The sequence below is a fragment of the Ambystoma mexicanum genome, chromosome 5q, assembly GCF_040938575.1.
Source record: "Ambystoma mexicanum isolate Mex_15411 chromosome 5q, UKY_AmexF1_1, whole genome shotgun sequence".
NCBI lineage: Eukaryota > Metazoa > Chordata > Amphibia > Caudata > Ambystomatidae > Ambystoma > Ambystoma mexicanum.
The window spans coordinates 157,975,189-157,999,952 of NC_090933.1; the positions used below are offsets into that span (position 1 = coordinate 157,975,189).

The window sequence follows — 24,764 nt, forward strand, 5'->3', positions numbered from 1 at the left end:
GCAGGAGTCCTCCAGACGTCCTCCCTCTTGTCCCCATAACTGAGGCCCAGGAACACAGGATCTGCATCACTGCAACCAGACAGAAGCCAGCTGGATCCTCTTCTTCTTACCAAAGGCACTGCTCTAAATTCGGGGTACTGCAGTTTATGCTCTTCTCAGTTGAGACTTGCAGTAGCTGCTTTCTGGAGTTGATTTCAGCTCCAACTTTCACAAGTGTAACAGCTTGTGACCCTACAGTGATTTCTTTCTTCAACAAACACTCTAACTTTGTGCAAGACCTTTTGCTATTCAATTAACTTTGATTCTTACTGTTCCTCATAGGTGATGCATTGGTTTTTAACTAATATTGCTGGGGAAGGTTTTTATCTAGAATTCATTGGGAGATTTAAAGGTGCTCACATGCTCTGCGAACCAGTTTAACCTTTTTCCTTCCTTTTAACCTTTCCTTTCTACCAACCTCAGAATTGTAAAAGTGATATATAAATGCCAAAACTGTCCTAGTTAGTGAAGTCACCTCAGGGTGTAGGAAGTGTGTATGAAGCATCTCTAGAGAGTATCCACTTGCGTTGCCTTAATTCTGAGAAAGTATTTTGAAGTGCATTTGTATTGTTGCACATTGCCCTTTTTAAAGAGTGCTTATTTAAAACTGACTGTTAAATAATTATTTTACTAGAAAACCTTGAGTGTAAGTGTTATCTGGATACTTGTATTGGTGGATTTCAATGCTACAGCTCTACAGCTTACATTTACCCATCTTGAGATAAGTCTGGCTGCTAGTCACACTACCAACTTGTGTAGTACAGACCTATACCAATAGGTCGGTTACCTAATACAAAGAGGACAAGGGTTGTGTAGTCTCCCCTAGGGTTATTACATCAATTCTTGCCTAACAATGTCCAGTAAAACGTACAAGAAAAATGTGCATAACTGCATTTATTGTGTTTGTGGGCAGGGGCGTATAGCAGCGGAAAGATTTACATGTGTTTCTACAGCTGCGTCTGTGGCTCACTCAACTAATGCATCCACTACAGTGGTCTGTGTCTGGCCTCATAGTCAAAGGGTTGAATCCTGGCAGTTCAATAAAATGAGTGCCATTGAGTTGGCAAACAATAAACATCTTTTATCAGGACCCCAGTAGGACGAATTTGCACCTATAAATACACACACATGCTCAGTTTCACCACTATGGTACAGTTCAAAGCGATACTCTTGCTGCAAGTATCATATCACAGCAAATACACTTTGATGATCTGCAAATTTGGTGGTAGCCTTTGCACAGCTCATGCACCCAATAGTCAATTCTCCCACTTCATTAAAAACTTCAAATACAACAAAAACGATCATAGTGTTGCATAGATTATAGAAAAGTAAACGATTGTGAAACATGGAGTAGGAAACCACATTGGTGCAACATTGAACTGCATAGTCAAAGAAAAGAATAGAAAAGCTATTAATTTAGAATAGTAAATAGAATAAGTCAATACTAGAAGGTTCATTTAAGAACTTTCTAATTAGTAAGCCAATCTCCGGATCTCCCTGAGGCTGTGAACAAAGAAGGCTGTATAACACTAATAGAATTAATCCATATAAGCTTTAGACCACATGTGAATAAGTAATACGATATGTTATCAATAACAAAAAGAAGTAGTTTACTTAAAGTATTTTGGACCTACATCATGTAGATGTGATCTGACTTTTGGGCCATTGGAGGGTCCAGCCCTTTGTGGGAAGCACTGTACAGAAACTGCTTGAAAAATCTACGCTCCGTCTAGTTGGCATTTCTGTCACCATATTCCTCACCAATCTCCCAGCTCCATCAGGCCCATTTGTTTACCTCAATTGAGGAAAGGACAGTTATAAGAAAGGCATGGTATCAACAGTAAGACAGACACAAGTGACCACAGTTCAAGGGTGTTTATTGAACTTCAACAATGGTGTGATAAACGCCTATCTAACTCTAAATCTACAGATGTGAACAAACTACGACCATCAAGTAATAATAATGCAGTCCTATTGGAGTCTCGTCAAAGTAAAAGGGCTTATACTTCAAAAATAAAAACGTGCCAATCCTTACCGCTAAATACAAATATACAAATAATGTCGGGCAGAGTTCATGAAAAAGAAAGAAGTGTTCACAAAATTATATGTCCGGATGTTCAGGCTGTTGGCCTCCCTTCCCCAAGTTTTCAGCACGGGACAAGGTGGTTCACTCGAGCAAAGCACACACTCTTGCCTCTTCGACACAAAGTTACAGTTCCATTACCAGAGGTTCTGATGCACCAAAACAAAGCACAACGTTCCTTTCCTCTTATAGTATTCCATTCATGTGATTCGCCCTGGATGCCCCTCGGCCAGATTCATATCCCTTTTATGTCACGATTGTTACTGTGGATCAAATCCCCCTTTTCACAATGTTCAGAGAATATTCTTTCTCTGGTGACTCAAGGTTCACCCTGGATCCCCCTAAGTCGGGCTCAGATCCTTCCTCTTACACAATTAGTCTAGGGCTCAGACCAATTTCAGTTCGCATTAAACTATCGAAGACTTTCGAATGTGCACAGGGTTTAGCTTGACCCGTTGCAGGACCACTTCGATTTCAAATTTCCCTTCTCACAGTTGCCAACCAGTTGGATACCTAACAGAGACCTTTGAATGGGCACCCACGTGGCACCAGACCACTCTGTGTACAGTAGCTTTCTTGGCCTCCAAAGTTCAGTCACTCACCTAGTTTCAGTTATATTTGTGTCGCTCGTTAAATATTTTTCACACACCGTTCTCTTTAGATTTCTTCATACAATGTTGCCACTTGCAACCTTGGTTCTAACACAGGCTGGTCTGTTATCAGTCTCTCCGACTCACCGGCTGTGGTGTCTTTACTGGTGCTGCTTTGTTGTAGGAGCTAAGGACAGTGGTTATCGACGCAGGAGAGCCCAGGTTACCTCCGACACACAATGCAGGTTTCTTTAGCTTTAGTCCCTGGTCTTAGGTTTCTTATTTTCTAAGGTTCACAAAAGTAACGGTCTGAAAAGGTCAAGGGCTCTTTCCTCCTTGCAACCCTTTCTGGTCTCGCCGTCTTTCTCCTCGTATTAAACTGCCATCTTGGAACTGCTGCTTGCTCGTGTGCTTTGCCTTGCTCAGAGTGTGCTTTCGTGCTCCACCTTTTATCTGTGTGTGGAAGTGTGATGGAAGTCAGGTGTGCGTAACTATCAGTAATTGCCTGAGCTTGCATGACCATTTTATTGGGACATGTCAGGTATGCGGCTATGGTCTTAGTCCATTTTCGCTCTTGGTGAGCCATCCGTGAGAAAGTGTTTGTGTCGTGAAAGGGGTCATGGGGTTCAGTTCCTAAGTATCTTACCTGGTAGGATGGGGAAAAGGTGTTACTGGGAAGGGGATACCGCATCTCACCATACAGTGTTGCACTCACTCCCCGAAGACCTCTCATCCAAGTGATCCTTCTACATTGGCCCACCCCCAGGAACTGGATCCAAAAGCAGTGGCCCTGTCCTGGCCACCTGGATGACAGATCCCTGGGGACTAGCGTGTGAATCACCTTCCAGTGTCTTACACAGTGCTGCAGCTTGCAGCACCCTCCCATTGCACGTCTAAACCCCAGATGCCTCGTGCTTACTGCATGCATGGGCTTAAAATCACTATGGTGTTCCACATACATGCTTGGAAACCTGGCCCCGTGGGGCGTACCCTCACAATTATGTTCTCTCCCAGAGGTGCCCCCTCATACACAGATGTGGCCATAGATTCACTGAAGGATGAGGATACTGAGTAGAAAAATGGGAGGGAAATCAGGTATAAGCAGAAAAAGCGGGGTGGTTTTAAACCTGACGTAAATGAACTTTCAACAAAAGAGAGGCCACCTCGCTAGTTAGGTTATAGACACATAATTCGCTGGATATTGGTGGGATACTCACATCTGTGAGGGCAGTGCAAACCTAAAAAACAGAAGTCTTAGGAGAATTCAACCTGACTTCATCAGTAATTCTGTTTCAAAAGCAAATTTTAATATAAATAGTAATCATAGAAAAACACATAAAAACTAACATAGAAAAATAGCTAAAGTGACAGGTGCTTCATAGACAGTGCTTAGTATTCATCATTAAGGAGAAAACTGTATCTCTACTATGAGGTACTCTACTAACCTCAAGTGTACAGGTCAACATGTAAACAGTTCTTGAATACTTGTAACATTCATTCTTCGCTGAACATTAAACCTCACAGTATATACATATAGAAACCCTTGTTGAACAATGTCTCTAATTGTGATGCCTCAGTAACCATATATTTATAGTGCATCAAGGTTAATTGATACTCATTTAGATACTACTCAGTTGTATCTGTATAGACCCAACATGTTTCGTTCCTTCCAAGATTCAAACTAGTTGTAGGAACTTCTTCAGGGGGATAGTTGAGCCAAGGCCTACGAACGCCCTTGACCCAATTGGTGATGGTATTAGATGGACACTTGAAGACTTGATGTTGACATAACAGTGTGAGTTTGCGGATGGTTTATCCCTTTTGGGTGCATAATAGACGTGCCAAAACCACTTCGTTGGTGTTGAGTACCGAGAAGTGGATCCTGTGTGAACCTAATAGTAAAAACAACAAACCACAGGCTAATTAGTGTGGTTACTTTAACTCAAATACACCATTCAATAATTGGCTCAGTAAGGTGTATGTTGGAGCTTATCGTTTCTCAGTGTCGGTTAAGCATCTTCAGGATACTGCACTGTGCTAGTAAGTCGCAGTTCAAATTGGAACCCTGTAGACCTACAACAAAATGACAGGACACTCAGTCCCCTACGGTGTAGTGATAGGGCAAAGGAATTACAACAATCTCGGCCAATGGCCTTATTTTCAAATATTAACGAGTTGATGCAGGTGGTACTGGCTTTAAGAAAAAATGGCAAGACTTACTTGACTTGTGTCTCTAGTTTAAATATGTAATTTGTTGTGGTAGCAGTACTAGAGATGTTTCATGCGTGACATCAAGTGAGCAGGATTGTAGATCAAACTGAAAAATAGATGAATACTAGATTCAGTAATCAAAAGGTGGGGTGCTAAACGATTTAATTACATTCGTGCTTCTGTTCACGAGTGGTAAATCGTGATGAACAGAGCTAGAAAAAAAAGGGCTAAACGCAAGACTATTTGGCTACATGCGGATAGATGGTAAGTGTTGGAAATATACATCCCCAATGAGATAGTAATGTGGATGTAAGGGCAATCAAGTTGCCATGAGGTTAACCATTGCATGTGGATCATGAAGAATCAAGGTACAATCACAGGCGTGTAAAGTAGTGAGGGGAGAAGCAAAACGTATACCTGTTAATAGATGATCACAGCAAGTATTCGAGCGTTGGTACTGCTGGTGCTCCTCTCACCGCGAATGCTCGGAAGGACTGAGCTGTCAGAAGCTTATGAGGGGTGAGTTAACTCGGGTTCTATGTGCGCATGCGTGTGACTGAGGACGCTAGTTCCTACGCTCATGCGCACATGGAGGATATTCCAGTGCGCATGTGCAAAACTGTACAGATAACACTGCTCCCCTCCTATTGCTCGTTTCTACGGAGGATAGGTGGTCGAAAAGATAGAAGAACCTATCTCTGAAAGCTTTCACGATGTGCCGGCTTTCAAAACAAAAGAGAGATTAACATTGAAATAGTGCTCTCATCAGTTGGCGAGTTCATGGTAAGATCGTAGTAGATAATAGTAAAATCATATCGAATGTGGGTCCGTAATGGGAAAGGAGAAAGGCAGGGTTGTGCACATGCGCCAGGGTAGAAAAACTAGTCCTTCGCATCCTACGCACATAAGGTGTAGGGAAGAAAGAGCATTAAATTTCAGTGATGGCGCGGTGTGCTAACTAAAATTTTAAAAATGTTGTAGGGGAGTGGGGTGGATATGAATTAATTAATGAAGACATTCCAATCGATATTTTCATTTAAACCTTCAGAATAGCTTTTTGTCAAAAAGATCATTTTTTGTTCTTGTATGCTTAAGGTGCGTTTGTCTGCGTTAGAGTCTTGGGTTGATTCAATCTTCATAATTACAGTCCATTTGAGTTCTTCCGGTTTATGGCCTAGGCTCGTTAAGTGTCCCACTAAAGGTGCATTTGCTGTATTATTTCTAATACAGCTTTTGTGTTCTCCTATTCTGACTTTTATCTTTCTTTCTGTTTTTCCGATATAAAGTCTATCACAGGGGCACCAAATGGCATACACTACCATCATAGAGTTGCAATTGGTAAAGGCTCTTTGTTCCCATCTTTTGCGCAGGCCCAGGTCAATGTCTTTTGTCCTGCACGTTTGTGCACAGCACTGGCAGTGTCCACATGGACTATGGCCTTTAGTTCTGGGGAGGCCCCAACTTTCTGTTAGTGTCAGTTGTGTGTACCGGTTTGTTGTTACATCATTTTTAGTTGTTAGTTCTTTTACGTTCTTACTGGTGTCGATAAGGGGCATTCCCCTTTTTCCAGTATGTGCCAATTTCGTCTCACAATCTTAGATATTTCATTTGACAATGCTTATATGTGCTCACAAATACAAACTTATCATCATTAGTTCTTTTTTCTCTATATTCTAGGATTGCATCTCTGTTGTTGTTGGAGGCTCTTTTGTATGCATTTTTGACCACTTTTTTAGGATAACCTCTCTTTAGCAGATTCTGTTTCAAGTTTACAGCTTCTTCCACAAAATCCTTTTTCTCACTGCTGTTTCTCTTTATACGTAGAAACTGGCCAAACGGCAAATTTTGCCTCGTATGTTGAGGATGCAAGCTCGAGTATAATAGCATCAAATTTTTATCGCTCTTGTGAAATGGTTTAACCTGAAGTATTCGTTGTTCTTTGTTAATAAAAACAGTTAAATCCAAAAAATTAATGGCATCATAGCTTGCAGAATTTCAAAAAAGGATTTTGTGTATTCAGCCACACTTTAAAGGCTTCAAAATGTAACAGATCACCAATCCATATCATCAGGATGTCATCAATAAACCTTTTCCAAAGTTTGATGTATTTTCTGTACGGGTTACCATCAGTCAAGATCACGTGTGTCTCTATTGTTTCAACATACAAATTGGCCAGAGTCGGTGCTACAGCAGACCCCATGATGAGGATACTGTGCCTAAGGGTATCTACTGAGTGGGTTATAAACTGAATGACGGACAAACTGCTGAGTTGCTATGCACAAGATCATGGTGAGTTGCACAACAACAAAACATTGTAATCTCTCAGAACGAGATAAGAGGGCACGTCCTTTTGGTACTTTGGCATATCTGTTCATTTTCAGTTTATATGACAAAATCAGTTAACCTTCTGTACGAATGCCTTTCTCTACCACGGCCCTCATAACTCAGACTTTGCTTCTCCAGCACCCCATTTTTTATGAACAGCGTAAAAAGGATACATTTTTCTAGAATACTGCTGTCATCTGGCCTCCTTTCCCCCCCCTGTCACCTCTTCAATCGCTAATTGTTCCTTTCTTCTACACCTTGTTTGATCTTTGCTGCCACATGTCATTTGTCCCCCAGTTTTAACTTGTAATGTGTTCACTCTTGAACGTCCAGCCACTATTTCAGCCCAGCAAGCTTCCCACCCCCTGAAAGCTGTTTCTCCCGACTTCACTGATTGAGGTGATTTTTATTGTTAGTAGTTTTTGAGGACCAATATTTTGGTTATTTTCTGTTGCCTTTATGCCATCTGAAGACTGCCTTCCAAATGAGACTTTATCTTTTCTTTATTCAGTTTCTATGGACCGCAGATTTTCTAAAAACCCACAGGTTCTTTGTAGGTGTCACAATGTTCATACCATAGACCGATGGTATACGTTAGTGGGCACGATTCTAAAATGGTGCATGGACCAAGATAATTTGGTGAATTCTCCTCTATCCTGGTGCGTGGAATGATTTAAATTTTTCTAAACTCCAGTCCCAGTGTAGTGAAATATCATATTATAGTCCTTTCTTCATATTTGTCGGAGGATTAAACTGTACCCTGGCATAGTGTCTTTCATTTCAGATCATCTATGCCAAAGACGCAGAGTAAAAAGCGAGCCGACCGGTTTCAGTGGTGATAGGCAGTTAGTCCACTTTCATCAGGGCTAGTCAGACCAGCGTTGAGTGGTGTGCTTTCTGTACAAACTTTTAGTGCAGCATAAAGTAGCTGTGTTCAGGAGGACCCGCCTGGAGATAGTGAACAAAAGTGGGGAAAGGGAGAGACAAAACAAACTCCAGTTGGAAGTGTTTTAGGGAACTTGATGCGTCTTGTTTGTGAAATGCCATAAGGGCGGTATCATATCTTACCCTCATTAAGGTGTTCCCCCTTGTGTGGCAGACCTTGTCCCAAGAAGAATGACTTCTGTCTTCCTGCAGAGGTTATTCATGAAAGGTCGTATACCATGTAACCTTGAAAGAAAAACCACAGTGGGTCTTTTAGTCTAGGTTACTGGCTTGATGGGAACATGTATATCATGATTGTTGTACAACTTAAAAAACATGTCCAAAGGACATGTACTAGCTAGGTAATTGTACTCAGAGTTGGCCCAAAAAGAGTTCGACCCTGCATGTATACACAATACATCTGGACAAAAGAATTTTTGACAAAAGACTTTGTGTTTAACTAAGCCTCTAGCGGAGGTTATGGTTTACAAAAAGTGTATCCGTGAATAATGGCTGGACAGAAACGTTACATCCATGTTTATCTGAACACTAGAAGTAACGTGTTTGTGCAGAACGGTACGGCGATCAAAGGCGACAGACCTTAAAGTTTGGTTTCCTTCGTTTACTCGATCAATGAAAATGTACTCGGTGCAGGCAGCATCCCAGCTAAATTAGGGATCCTTTCGACAAAGCCTATTTGGATTATGCCCTACACTGTGTCGCGTGCGTGGGTATCACGTGGAACTGACTAACAATAGACATAGATGAGGGGATATGGCTATTTCCCACGCCATCTTGGTCCTTGTAGTCAGGTCTCCGAAATAGTTATAATGGAAAGGACATAACTTTGATTCTAGTCCGGGGCACCCAGGGAAAAGAATAAGGGTGATGACGAAGAATATAACAACAAATGTTTATAACAATAAGTCGTTCTATGGAGAGAGATAAAAACACTTATCATCTGCAAGAAAAAGGCTTCAGCCTCCCTCACCAGTGAATAAACGTACAGCTGAAATAGCACAGTGGTAGAATGGTTACCTCACATGTAGAAGACTCTTGTTCAATTACCCATTAGGAACTCTGGGTAAAATGACTCTAAATTAATGAAATAACATCTACAACACCACAAAGGAGCAGAGAAATCAAATAAGACCACCTTGCATGAAGCTCGAGGAACACAGAGTCACATCTACTTAAGAGGAGCAATCCAGATAAACTCGAGCAGAGCTCTTTATGGGGGAGGTAATGGGAACTACTAATTAATCCAACTGTTATTTGAACTGACCAATAGGGGCTGACCTACCCTGGGAGGATATGATGTAAACACTACTTCCACTAATGGTGAAGCCAGACAGTTCAGCCAATCAGTAGTCGGCTAAGGGGAGAAATGACTGACTAAAAGGAGAGCCAGTGCAGTTGCAAGTTGTCTCCCCTGGGGACTGGTTCCCTGTCTCGCTGGTTAAGGGAAAGCTGTGAGGAAGCAACCTGCAGCAGGGGAAGGAAGGATGCCTTGTGCCTGGTAGCTACATTGCTATGCCGAAGAGGGAAATCTGAGCGATCCCACCTAAACCCAGAAGGGGGAAAAGAGGACTGCACCCCTCTGATCCAGGAGGGGTGCAGAGGAGCTGGAAGAAAGGCAGACTATGCTCAATTTGGAACCCTCCACTGAAATCATTCACCACCCTGTGATGGCGTGCTTGCCCTTAAATCATTTGGAAATGTGGGTGCCCCTTGTTATCCACCACCATCCTCCTTCGCCCCTGGCACCAAAACCTGCCTGTGTCAATGCCTCTCACACTTTTCATCCCCTGTGCCTCTCCTAAGTGTAAGCCTTACTGCTCAGCCTTGTTACCAAGTGAGTATTTGGTTGTACTTACGTGTTGAACCATTGCAGGCCCACAAAGGTTGGCTTCCCAGAAACATACACCAGTGGTGGTTCAGAAAAACCTCCAAACATTCTGTCTAGTCAAACATGCATTGGTTCATGTTATTTTTACACAGTTGGCAAAGACCATGGGTGAAGAACACAATGCATTTAGAACTATAATTTCTGCCCACTGCTAGTTAGCATTGGTTAGCCTGCACTATGACACCCCAAATAGTGCTGTCAATCATTATCCAAGTGCAAAAGATGCCAGTGCCCCTATAAAAACGTACATATATCTGTTTTAACCATTCTATTGCAGTGATCTTTATGGTGATTTACAGTTTTTGTGAAGTTGATGCATGATGATGTGAGAAACATGAATGTGTCCCACCCGCTAGTCCCCGGGGATCTGTAATCTAGGTGGCCAGGACACGGCCATCGCTTTTGGATACAGTTCCTGGATGCGGTATGCCCTTCCCTGTAACACCTTTACCGGACTTGGATCCTATTACAAAGCAGCACCAGTGAACTCAACACAGCCGGTGAGTTGGGGAGACTGATACCAGACCGGTCTGTGTTGAAGTCAAGTCAAGGCAAGGTTGCAAGCAACAGCATTGTATGGTAAGCGCTGAAACGAACAATGTATGAAACGCATGTGATAACCAACGCAAGTAAAAATTGAACAACAGATGAATAATTGAACTTTGAAACCAAGATACGATATCCCTGACAGTGGTCCGGCACCGTGTGGGTGCTCATTCGAAAGTCTCTGTAGCGTAACCAACTGAATGTTGAGAAAGGTGAAAGATTGGCAAAGAACTGTACATTGAAGTGGTCCTGCGACAGAACAAGCACAATCCTGCGCACAATCGAAAGTCTTCGATGTTGATACTGTCAAGCAAGTTGATGACAAAATGGAGAAAATTGGTCCGAGCACGAACGAGGGAGATCAATTGAATAGGTTGATGACAAAATAGAGAAAGTTGGTCTGATCCCGAACAAGGGAGATCAGTTGAAAGCTTTTGGGATAAAAGCAAGTTTGTGTTAAAGTGAATTAAAAATGGTCGAACCCTGGCAGAGGGAGACTGATGAACATTGTGTTGAAACTGATCTGAGCCCGGCTGAGGGGGATCCGGGGTGAATCCTGAAACAGTCGAGAAATTGGATACATGGAAATCCGACAAGCATTGTATTAAAGCTGATCTGAACCCGGCTGAGGGGGATTCCGAGGCGGATAGTGAATCACCTGAGAAATTGAGTAAGTGTAAAAACCGAAGAGGAAAGGAACTTATTGTTGGTCAGATCAGGCCCTTTGAAAGGTGAGACTTTGGAAGGCAGAGAGACTTGGGCACAGAAGGCCCTAACGCTAATGTTTGAACTGCACCCTCGTGCTAAAGAAGCCAGAGACTGTGCTAAGCTTAAATGTACCACTTTATCCCGTGCTGAAAACGTGGGGAAGGGAGGCCAAACGCCCTGTACATCCTGACATATCATTTCTTAAACACTTTTTTTCTTTTATGTAACATTGTTTCCCACACTATTTGTATTTAGAGGTAAGGATTGACAATGGGTTTATTAGTATAGGCCCTTTTAATTTGACAAGACACCACTAGGACTGCATTATTATTATTTTTTGATGGTCATAGCTTGCTCCCATCTGTAGATTTAAGATTACATAGGTGTTTTTCATACCCTTATTGAAGTTCAATAAACACCCTTGAATTGTGGTCACTTGTCTGTCTTACTGTTGATTCCATGCCTTTCTTACAATAACCATCAGTACTATTGATGTTGCTATTATGCCCTTGCTGGGCAAATGCTCATGTGTATCTAATTTTCTGAATAGTTTTAAATGTTTTAAAAAAAGAAATCCCTGTGCTTGTCTCTTTGAGGGCATGTCTGATTACAGTCTTATTACCTCAACTGAAACTCCAAAAGAAAAATGTATTGTTGATAGACGCAACATCCCTTTCCATTACTGCCATCACCTTACTTTCACAACATGTAGGAACATTGCCACCCGGAGGATGCTTCTAGAATCTCTGGTCGAATCTATGTAATACTAAGCCCATGAATGCATGCTTTGCTCATTTGCTCCTTATGTATCATCTACTTCCCTATATCTTGGAAAGATGACTTACTAAGAGTATTAAGAATGCATGGAATTACTAGCGGTTGCATGTAGCCATTTTAATTAGAGGGTGTAGGGAGGAGCTTGAGGGATGTAGCACTCCAGGAAGTGAATGGGTGGGAGAAAATTACTGATTGGAACTTGAGTCCTCCAGGAGAATATATTTAAGCAGGGAGACTGCTATACTTACTCGGACCATTTGAATGTGCCATCCGTTTGAGGTTTTCATTTTTAAATGCTGTGTATAAATAAGTCTGAAGGAAATGGATAACCAGCAGACCTCTGTCTTCCTTTAAGGTTTACCCTGATTCTGTGCTCTTCGTGGCATTTTATCGTTATTTCAAGAGCTGTCTCTTCAAGCTTTTTCGGGTATGAGCAAGGCGAAAATGAGGCAGATGTTGGCAGGTGATTCAGGGTCAAAGGAAGCTTTCTTCTTGAGTGGAGCAGCAGTTCAGCTATAATATTTAGGACATCAGAGTACTAGACCAACATAGAAGGGTATTTCAAAGCGTTCGCATTAGCTGCAAGTTTGTGACATAGGCTGTTGGTGCACATGCTAGGTACGAAGGCAGCACAAGCCAGAGTGGTTTCAATGTTTCAGTAATTTGCATGATTCAAGTTCTGGACAGTGACAACTGTGTTCCCCTCCATCATTGCTACATAGGCCCAGCTTAGACATAAGCTACACAGCAAACTTTGAACCCGAGTGCAAGCATGGTTTTAAAAAAAAGTAGGAGGGCTACAAGAAGCCCAGATACTGTAGAGAGGCACTGCAAAAGAAATTGAAGATTCACCTCTGAGATACCAGATCCTTTCAATAATTGTTGAAGTTTTCAGTCGCCCATCTTGAAGACCTTCATGTGTTACCTCTAAGACATGGAAGTCTTCAATGGAACTCTTTGACAAATGCAGAATCTTTTGACTCTGCATTCCATCAATCTAATCATGCTGTGATACAGTGGTCCAGGCTCGGCTTCAACTTCAGTTACTTTACAGTGGAAATGAAGACAGGAAATTGTAAACCTTACCAAACCCATTCAAAAGACTATCCTCTCGCAAAGATGTCATCTACCATGCACGAAAGAGGGAATATAATAACGCAAACAGACGTGTATATTATTGGGAGAAAGATGGTAGGAAATTAGAACTTCAAGAGAGATATTATTGGTGGAACAGAAGTCGAAACTAGAAGTGCAAAATACCTTCGAAAGAATACTGTAGGGACTAAAGGTGAAGAGCGGCGACAGAGTGGCAGTCTGTGCAGGAGGCACTGATCTGTTCTGTTGAGTTGCAGTCTTTCGTCTGAGGCCGCCTGCTGGAGGAGAAGCTTTCACATAAAAACATTGGAGCCCCGCGGATCATCGCAGAGTGGCGACAGAGTGGCAGTCTGTGCGGTTGGTGCAAGCCGGGGGTTCTGGCTTAGTGAATGTTGTGGAGAGCGACCTGGGACCACTTTTGAGCGAGTGAATGCTGAACTGCTCTAACGTGGGTCATTCTCATACCGACTTTGAGTGTTGCACCTCGCCTTAACCAGCTGCTGCAGTTTTTAATTGTACTACTGCCAAATATATGGTGGATTTACGGAATGGGAAGAGGACGATGCCTCCGACTTCCGTGATTATCACAGACTAAGAAATCATGGCAGCAGTGAACTTGCCGCTGCCTCCTTCACCGCAGTATGAACAGGTCACTGGCACGGTTGCTGCCCCCGACTTCAGGAGCAAGGTGCCGAGACTTCCTCTCAAGTGAAAGTTACGGGTGGGAAGCAGATCACAGCAATAGATGCAAAAGGTTTAATAACCTCCTTTTCTCACCTGAAAGCTAAGCCAACCAAGCTGGCACACTTTAAATCTAGAATGCCGGAGGCGGAGACGGCGGGCTGTGTAACTCCTGCTTCACATGTTACTTTTTCAGTCCCATCCCCCTATTTGGAAGGTAACGAAGATTCAAGTTACTTTGATTTGCCTCCAAACGTGGGACAGCCCTATGGGCCTGATTTTGATTCCTCACTTTCTTCAATTGGTTCTGTGTCCACGTCTACTTTAGAGAACCTGGACCTTCCATTTACAAGGCAGACTGGAAACCTTCCCCCGTGGTCTCATTCTCTGGAAATCAACCAGGATTTATGCCTTCTGGTTTCCTTATTTGTGAGCCTTCAGAAGGAAATGAAATCTAACTCAGTGGTGCTTGAAACACTGTGTAAATTTGATAATATCAAATTACATGCGACAGCAAAAGAATTATTATTCTCGCAAGGCTTGAATACCATTAACAAGTGCCCTACATCAAAATCCGCATTGGCAGGAAGCAACCACATATTGGGAGCCCCAGAGTCCATACTGCAGGCTCCTGGTTGCTGTAGGAGAAAATGTGTCTTGTGTGTCCCCAGCTCTACCTTGTTTGAGCGGTATACCATCAGAGAGCGTCATTATATTGGAAGGTGGCACTCCCCCCCCCCCCCCCCCCCCCCCCCATCGCAGAAGATGGGCTCAATTGGTGGTTTTGGGCAAAAGAGTCAGAGCATTCAACCCACTGTGGAGCCTCTGAATTAACCTCATGACCTCACTGATACGGGGCGCAGTAATGAGGGTCGAGAGGGCACTTTACGGGGTGACCAAAGAAGGAAAAGTGCTCATTCTCAACCCTTATGCTGGAAGGCATGGAAACATCAGAGTGTACGGAAGAGAACGAAAAAACATTCTGCAGGGAACCTGAATTCACAGGCTTCGAGATTCTTTTTGTGATCACTGTTCCCTCACCTAGACCTTGGCAGAAGTGACTTGAGGACTAACATCTGCCACCCCCCCCCCCCTCCCCGGACGCGAAACTGCCTGCAAGTGGCAGTACTACAACATTGGCCTGCTCTGTTGGCAGTCCTGCAAGTACAGCTGCAAACACTGCTGGGGGTGAGAGGTTTACCCCTGGGATGTCGGGCCTCAGGCCATCCAAGTCCGACCTTTACAGTTACAGGGAAGCCAATCGTGTTGGATACTTAACTTTGACTCGGCTAGGGAACTCTTGCCGGACATTTCTCTAGTTGGGAAACCCTCCCCCCGCCCGCACCCCAAAGGGTCTCCCGCCCTCTGGTGGTTGCGAACAAAGTTTGGAGAGGAGGGGGACGTTGCCTGGGGGGGCCGGTGGCAACAAGTGTACGAAAAGGATATGAAATGAAAAATGGAAACGCTCTGAAGGGAAAGGGTTTGGGCAATGGTATCATATTTGAGTCAGTAATTCCTGAAAACATGTCTGCGAGTTTAAATCGTTCAAATATCCTGCGTTTCTTATCTGAGGTTCCAAGCTTGGAATGTATTTTTCACTTTCCAGTAAGAGACAGTGTGGTAAGATCAGTGGTCTATTTCAAATCTAAGTTGGTCGCAGATCTGGTTTTGCAAAAAAGAGAGTCAATTAGAAAATGTGGAGTTGATATAGTGGAGAATTTGGGTAACCAGTCTGGGGAATCCATTGCAATGAATTTAGCTCCCGATCACTAGCTCATGAGTAACATACAAGCCTTAAAATCTAAAATAAAGGCCTCTGAGGCCTGCGATGACTTGTCATAGCTGATTAGATCAATGCACCATTAACTAACCAATAAGTCCTACGTGGGGACTAATGGAGGTGAATTCGTTTATTTCCTCTCCTGGAATACGTTTTGACAGCCAGGTATTGGGACGGGAGTTCAAATCCTACTGCGTAGAATGTCTACAGGAGACTTGGTTGTGTACCACTCCTGTTATGGATGGCTTTGTGGTAACAGGGCAGGTGGCACGGCAGGGGTAGAGGGGGTGCCTTTTTGGGGGTCTTCTGACCATTGTGAAATCACCTGATAAACGCAGGGGGGTGCAGATAGATAGGGGGCTCGTTGGCATCCTCCTAACCCATGTGGTAGTGATTGGGATTCAGCCCTTTCACTTATTGATTGTTAACATATACTGGCACGAGAATGTCCTAAAGTTCACCTTATTTTTTGAACACTTGGTTAGTTGTGTAAGTGACTGGTGTTGTGGCTCGATTTTGGTCTGTGTATCCTGCAAGATGGGTTTGTCATTCTTTTCTGGGTTTTCGTTGCAACCTTTCATTGACCAAGGAAATTATGCATAGGAGGGGTTACATTGATAGGGATTGGCTGAGATGTCGGTTTTGCAAGAAATATGAAGTGTATGAAACCTTGAAACGTGCATTTATCGTTTGCCCAGCACGGAGTTCTCTGAGATCAAAATACCTACAAAAGTTCTTGACCCTTGAAATCACAGGAGATTCTGAGAGGATTTGGTCATCTTGTCTTTCTGGTTACTTAACCTCCACCATAATCGCTGTAGTTACTTTCCTAAGAGCACTCAGGTTGGGGAAGGATGAGTGGAAAAAGCAACTGTTATTCTCTTTTATTCACACTTTGTTAGGAAAAATGACCATATGAATGCGTACAGCTGAGTTGGTTGTAAAATGTGTTTTTTTTAAGTGGGGATGTATTTGAATTATTTGTGTGACTTTGTTCTTCCATTATCTTTGTTGTTGTTTTTTTAGATACTTTTTCTTTTTTATTTGTTTGTTTTTTATTTCCTGATGAGCAATTGTTCTTTTTTAAAATTCTTGTTTTGTCAAAGTTTGAGGAGAGGATTATTTTTGTATGGAGGAGAGACGACAGGAAGTTGGAATGATAATTGTTATTTGTATAGCAGAAGAGAGTTGGGAATTGGAAAACAGGCGACATCTAGAGATATCAGATCGGGTGGAAATCCTAGTGAAGGGGACCAATATAGACTTTGTGATAGAAGGCCAAGAAGAGAAAATCCAGTACATAGGGACGTTGGGAGTATAAAGGAAGGTGGGGTAACGAGATTGCACAACAGCACCCGGGTACAAGGACAGTATAGCACTAGACTGGTAAGGAGCCCAGGGTGAACGCTAAGAGGAGCAGAGAACAAAGGGGAAAGTAGGGACACACTTCTCCACCAAACCTCACCAGGACGCACTTCATCCTTATTAAAACACCAGCCTAGCAGGAAGTTGCGGGTCGCCTACAGAGTGCACCCCAGAAACTGCCATGGAGGCAGCAAACATGAGGCCCTGAAAGTCTGGCAGGCCAGGAACCGTGGACCTGCAGCTGGAGAAAGTTTACACTCTGAGCTAAGGGCTAGAGGAATAGCAAGCACCCCCCACAGGTCACACTGGGGGAGAAGCGGCATCCTCCTTGGGGATTGAATCCTTATTGGAGTTGACATGTTCTCTTTGATGAGACACAAGAACTTTGGAATACTTTGATTTGCACCAAACACTTGGCTGGAAGTTGCTTTCGGGAACTTCAAGAAACTAAATACTATTTTAATGGAGCCCTTTGCAGCAAGAAAGGAAGGCACTATTTTATTGAGACAGTCCCATTCCCCCAATTAACATCGCAACATCCATCGTTGCTTTAGCGTGTGCAATGATAGCGTAATACATCATCTTAAACAAACTAATTCAAATGGATTGTGTCCTCCCATGGATTCACCATCTGGGATATATACTTCCTGCTTTAGCAGACCTCTGAAACGTTTTCGACAGCAGGGGGTGCCATGCAGGAGTGGGGTTTCTTCACTTCATCCTCGAGGCTGCACGTGACATCTATGTCTGTATAAATGTTCTTGCACAGTGCCCCAGGACCTCGTTTTCTTTTTTCCACATGTTCACATATTATACATTTCTGGAAGCTTTTCTGTGAACCAAAACACAATAATAAAAAAAAACATGTTCAGCACACTTCAATCAACTTCCATCTACCTCACACCTCAGAGTTTATTCTGTAGTTTTCTTTTGAACTCCACTTTCTCTCAAGAATGTCGACTTGTACTATTTTTCCTACAATAGGGTTGGACTGCTTAAGATGGTCTTTCCAAGTGCTGGCGTGCCTTGTACAGTTTATAAGGCTATGTTCTATCATATGTTCCCCTCACTTTAGCGTATATCACAGTATTTTGTGGTGATAACTGTTCTGACCTGAAAAGTGCTAGCTGTCCCAATCGGGCACCAATGTTGTATGTGTATATGTATTTAGGCAGGTCTCCTAGACAGTCGATTACTACATGTGTGATTTGTACTGCATTTGCAAATCCTCTTGAATCCATGGGCACTCTTTACCTGAAAGCAAACATCACTACTCAGAAGCAAGGCATCTGAGATTGTTTTCAAGAAGAGCGTGCCTTTTGGTCCTTTCGGCTGACTTGCTTCTTAGGTCGTTTCCCAGCCCAGTCCTTCTTCCTACATGAGTTTTTTCACACAGTACAACAGACAAAATGTATGCTGCTAATTTCTAATACATCTCCCAATTCCAAGAATCGGGAGGATAGCTAAGGGCCAACGCGCTCGCCTTGGAAGCAAGGCGACGAGGAGCAACACAGGTTCGATCCCCGGGCCCTCGCTTAGAAACCTCCGGGTATTATGCGTGTTACAAATGACCAACCAAAATCAATGTCTTCCTGATTTGTAATCTAAGAGTAAGAATTGTACTTGCTTGAAATGGTAGCTTCTGTACTTCTTATTCACATCATCCTCTTTCATAACAACCTGACCTTCCATATCCACTTCTCCAGTCAGGGAAAGATAACATTCATGAGTCGCTGTGCGGGTTATTAAATCAACACTTTAGGGCAAAGAGTGTACGGACAAAGGACTTCTGTGTATGTGTTCATCTAAATAGCTTTTGCATACATTCTAGTAGCATTTACAAGTTGGCATTGCTCATAAACCTTTTCAACTTAAAACTAAGATTGCAAAAGTTCCTGCAAAACTTCAGTAAAATTCCCTATGCAAACTGCCCCAGTTCATATTGAACTTGCAACAATTCAAAAGGCTACCCAAGCAGTATTTGAGTCCATTACCCTCTTTTCTAGAATACTGTCATCTTACAAATAACTGTAAAATATGTAAATAAAAGTAACCTTTTGATTTGTTCCTATGGAAGCAGTCGCCAGTCGTGAAGGTTGCAACTGTCAGTTTTGGTGGCATGTCTCAAGCTGAGAAATTTGACATTTCGTCCAAGGAGGTGCCAGTAGTACACACAGAAACAAAAACCATTACATACGAGTCATCAGAGGTAAACCTATTTTAAAAAAGATCAGAAGAATGAAATTGTGTATTTTCGTGCAAACTGAACTTGTGATGCCTTCTCCCGGTCACCTTCTCTTTGTTGCTTCCCGCTAGAGCCCTGCTCTCTTTATAAATAGCAGTGTTTGGCTAGTACTTTCTATTAATTAAATTAGAGCTTAATGATTATTATTGTTGCTTTCTTATAAACATTAACACAACTTCTTAAATGTATAAGACTAAAACAATCGAGCTAGAGACCTTGGAGTTAGATGGATGTACCTAAGCCAATGTGTATCCTGTACAGGACTCGACAACTGGTGTGAGCACTTGGTTTGCCAGCTGCAAACATGTGTCGGATTGAATGGTCTTTCCACTCAGTTTTAGGAATGTGTCAGGTCCATAATGTTGCAAACGTGATGGTTGTCGAGAACAGTATATGTTGCACGCGAGAGATGTTCTGAAACTGGTAGTCCAAAAAGTAAACCGTGGTGGAGTGCTGTGCAGAGCATCTCACCAACCTGACTTGAATAAAAGGGAGTGCCAAACCGAACTGAAAAGAACATTATTATATGTTCACATTTTCATGAATTTGCATAAGTACACGTTATCTGAAGTATGGATCAGAACCAACCAGTAGCCACTGCCCTCCTTAGTTGAAGCATCACTGCCCACCCCTCCCACTCTACTATATCTCATTCCTGTCGGTCACCCATCTACCTCAAAGTGCATAAATAGAAATGTTGCAATTACTTGAACATGAGTGAACAGAACGCAGTTTTGGATGACCCAAACAAGTGAAGTTGTGTGGGTATGAAAAGACCATCAATATTGGCTATTAGTACCTTAATGAAACATGTGAATTCTGGAAAAATATCATTTTAAATTGCTGAGAACATTGGTATGTGGCAAGACTGTGTTCCTCGACTAGCTGACAAATAAAATCCTGTTAGGTTTGTAGGATACCTGCAATGAATATATGTGAGCTACTTATAGTGACAGTGAATATCTGTAGAGGTTTGCATACTGTTTAGTTTGTATGAAAACCTGATCAAATGTTGCCATTCAGTTGGTCATCAGCCTACCCTTGTTGTGCTGGTATGACTTTCAGTGTCGAACACCCCCTCGCTGCTAGAAACTGAACTGTGCTCTTTACTCACTCTCAGGTGGATCCGAACGCTGACAGTGACCCAGGGATCCTCATGAGTGCACAAACCATTACGTCAGAAACAACCAGCACCACAACTACGACGCATATCACCAAAGTAAGTTTTCATCTAATTTGGATGTTACTGGCAGTCAGGCTTTATCGTTAAATGTGCCAATGGTTGGGATTCATTGTTCAAATGGTGACTGCTTTCTCCTGGGTAACGAAATGGATGAACAAAGCACTGGAAAACAATAGTTAAAAACTGTTCCACGGTACAGTATGAAAAACGCATGTTTATAGAGTTTGGTTGGGGGAGGGATAATAGTTGGTGAAATGTCTTTCAGCTCTTTTACATTTTCAAATGGTATATATGTTTGGACTATTTAAAATGGTTAACAAAAAAACGGAATTGCGATTCCTTCTGTTCAGACAGCTACTGCCCAAAGGGCCCAGACAAAATCCTCCTCTCAGAAATGTCTGAAAATAGGGGACTTGAATTACTTGTGCAATGGATTCATCTCAGCGGCACTTCCTGTTACGCCATGTTACATACCGGTGAAGATTTCCTGTCAGGTTTTGTGAAAAGGGGCCAAAAGGAACAAGTGCACCAAAGCAGCAATGAATGACATCAAATACAAGTTTGCCCTTCTTTCTAAAGTATTGGTACTGGTTTCACACAATGACACACCAGGGAGAGACGGCACATGCAGGACCACCAAGTTAACATATTGGACTTCTTTTGTTCCAGGGACTATTTATTGCAAAAGGCATGATGATTAGTAGGCCATGGTGTTCGCAGATTTCCGAGATGCAGAAAACCTTGATTGATGCCTTGTCTGTTAGACCGCTTCCGGGAACAGGAACTCCACTAATGTGATTGCAGCAAGAGCAACAGTAGTCCATTATAATGACAGTTGTTGTGGAGGCCTTCTGGCCAGCTGCATGTCCACCGTGGTTGACGTAAATATCATCAGCACTCCAATCCTTCAGACAGGATTTTTTTTAAGAAAAACCTTTGGATCACTGCATCATCAAGATTGTGTAAGGTCTTGAAGGTGGGCACCCAAAAAGCACGTAATTTTGCAATAGACCAAAATAATAACACACCCCGTCAGGGAATGAGACCAAGAGATGAATTTCAAGGATAACAAACTTTATATAAAATAAAGTTAGCAAGCAAAGAACTCTGCCGCCTGAGAGCGCTCTGCCAAACAATACAGGGGCAGCACATTATAAGGGTAAAAAATATCAGCAACTACAACAACATGTGTAGGGTACATATCCGGGGTGCGAATTGGAGGAGCCATGTCGCACAGTTGCTTCTATAGGGGATGCCAGGATGCGATTGGCTGCTGCTGCTTAGTCAGTCCGGTGGCATGTGGGTCAGCTGGGCTCATTTCCGCGGCGAAGGTCAGTTCAAATATGATACATTCCTAACTGTCTAATACAGAGGACCTGATAATACGAGAATAATGGCGACCATAAATGTCTTCATGAATGGGGGTACTTAGGAAAAACCTGGGTTAATATATTGGCATTCCAACCTCTGCATTTGCGTCCTCTTTGAGACCTGGGCCCTGCACCAAGGTGCCTCCCCCTGGACGTCTGATCTACTATTTTATGTTGCCCCATACCTCATGATACTGACGGGCATGTTTTGAATAGGAGAGAATATACTACTATGCAGGATTAAGTCTATGGTAGGTGTTCTGGAATGGTCAGTACGAGGAGGTCAGATGGGTATCAGAATGAAAGAGAGTGGTGGGTTGGGGACTGGTGGTCCTTGGTCTGGCGGGGTGGGTGGTTGAAAGGGAACGGGCAGTTTTGTGGAGAGCGATGGACACTTGTGCTAAGGCTTGTTTCGATCTTGCGCTCTGCGCAAAAGCACATTCTGGCAAAGTGATGCTAGACATTTGCAACAATAAATGAATGGACTTCCGTGAGAACAAGGCATGCGCGGAGCTGGCGGGAAAGGGGGTGGCGGTGAGCTGGGCTCTCTGTGCGAGGCGCTGGAGATGGTAGAGCTGAGTTCTTCAGAGGAATGATTTTGGGGCCTATCAAAAGATGGCGTCTGCTCTAATAAAAAATTACGTCTATCAGCGGGGCTGTGGATTGTGTTATGTGGGTATATCTCTGTTATATCGTAAGGCACTGTGGCGTGAGGGAGGGAACTTCTCCCCCTGGGCGTATTCATTGTCTAATCACTGTGGGAATGGAGAGGGGAGTGGGATTGGACCACCTCCTCCCCAACAGTCTCATCAGGATTTCTTCATGTCACACCACAATCCTGTTTTCCCTCTGGTTTCTTTCAGGTCTCTCCATGACGTGGGATTCACTCAGGCTTCTTTCAGTTATGGATATTTCTTCTCCCTTATCCCGTCTCCTCTCATTCAGGGTCCATTTCAGGTACCCAGTATTCTGCCAGGGGTTCTTCAGGGAAACACCCTGCCTTCTGGCCGTCCTTCTGTCCCTGGGTCGTTTCTTCAGTGAAGTCTCATCTCTTTTAGTAGAGCCTGTGTCGTAAAGTCGCAGAACAACTGTGGTGCAGCTGATAGTAAATGTACTTCCACTTCCGCGTGTATCCAGGAAGCAGATGAAAGCACCTCTATTCCTCCTCCCAGTCTTCACCTTTCACTGACGTACTCCACCTTTTATAGTGTTGGGTCAGTGACTAATTCTTTCAGAAGGCTCAGGATGTGTTCTTCCTTGATGTGGGTTGTTTTAGCGGTCTGATTGGTTTGTTTCCTCATTATTCTTCATTTGAAATGTGGGTTTATTACTTCCAGTTGGGGCTGTGTCAGGTCTTAATTGATGACTAAATAGTTTAACGGTCAGCACCGAATCTTTAAAATGCCCATGGGCCCTCTGACCATTTTGGATCTTCAATTGGGCTGTACATGCCTATGCAGTGTTCAGCACCCATAATGGCGAGTGCAGCCCCCAGCTGGAACTACGCTGAGCACTCTGGCCCTGAAGGTGCAGTGCTTCTTTGCACTAATCATGTAGTAGTGTCTGTACACATTCTGCAATTCTGCATTACACAAACTCCACAGTTCCGCCCACCCCCTTTTCGTTATATAAGTTGGGGAAAGTCCAATAATCACATTTTATTTCATGACACCCGCTCCCTACATTCTGGGCTTTACTTGGTGGTTTAACATTAAACTTTGAGACACATTGACTGTCGTACTCCCTAGTTTTAGAGCTTGATTCCACTCAGGCATGCTGGAACTTGTAGTACGGGATTAACTTTTCAGAGGCATATTAATCCTTTTTGATAAAAAATAATACTGTGCGTCTATGTGCAGGGCGAGCACAGGGAGTCCCACTCAATTCCCCCCCTATGAGAGCAACATTGGGTAGCAGCCTGGAAAACCCTGTCCCCTGTGCTTGGAACTCTCGCATAAAAGGATGGGGAGTTTCTCTAACTCACCACAGGTGACATTGTTTAGATTTGAGATTTAACTACAGAAGCCAGCCACTTTAGTTTGGGCTTGGATGGAAGTTTTGAATTTATTTTGCTTGTCAAAACCCAAGTCATATAAAAGTAATCAAATGAGCTAATAAAAAGTGCATGAGACGCAAGAAAAACAAAAGTTGATAACATGCAACCTCGGCCGGGAACAATTCACAAATCATTCAACATTATGTCATTAAATGGCATTTCTGATAGTAAAGAGTGGGCTGATTTTCACACATTGTTACAATAAGCATGTAAATTCATATTCGCTGATTGGGCAGTCTTGGTTGTGCTGTAGGTGAATCTATACAATATCTAGCCCTGTTGGCCTATGCTAATGGCTTCCTCTTGACAATGATCTAATAATGGGGTCATCTAGTTTCTCACAGTCAGTAGCCAGGTTAAAATGTTGCCACATACAACTCGGTTGGTCGTTGGCTGTCGCCATCTTGAGTGCTCCTGGGTGGGCTGCTTCCACCTCAATTGACCTATCCCTTTGTGAGGTGTGAACAGTGTGGCAACAAAAAAGAATGCTTCACATCCTTTCTCATGGGGCCCAAAGGTTGGCACCAACTTAACTTTCTCGCCCTTCTGACTGTTCAACTGACAGTTAACATTGCGACTTATGTTGCCCTCCTAGACCCCTCTCCTTCCTTTCCCATGATGTGTCTGCATGACTTCATGGGGCGTGCTTCTTGCCCTCTTGCTTTGGGACTGTGTGTGTGTGTGTGTGTGTGTGTGTGTGTGTGTGTGTGTGTGTGTGTGTGTGTGTGTGTGTGTGTGTGTGTGTGTGTGTGTGTACTTATGAACGCATGTAATTTTATAGGTGTCAGATCGTTTTATGTATTCCTTATTATATTCCATATAATACTTGATGAACTCTTTGCTTTTATGATCATGAATACCTGTCTTTTCATTTACT

General features: G+C 43.0%; 1 protein-coding gene across 25 annotated transcripts in view; it reads left to right on the forward strand.

Moving 5' to 3' along the window:
* The window catches only part of EPB41L3 (erythrocyte membrane protein band 4.1 like 3), a 971,190-nt gene that overhangs the window by 856,621 nt on the left and 89,805 nt on the right, over positions 1–24,764 (forward strand). For 21 of the 25 annotated variants that reach the window (XM_069620665.1, XM_069620670.1, XM_069620671.1 and 18 more), the window contains 2 exons: positions 19,111–19,242; positions 20,399–20,497. In XM_069620665.1, coding sequence (XP_069476766.1) covers positions 19,111–19,242; positions 20,399–20,497 — 231 coding nt within the window. The remainder of the gene's footprint in view (positions 1–19,110; positions 19,243–20,398; positions 20,498–24,764) is intronic. The other 4 variants (XM_069620666.1, XM_069620672.1, XM_069620687.1 and 1 more) reach the window with 1 other exon arrangement.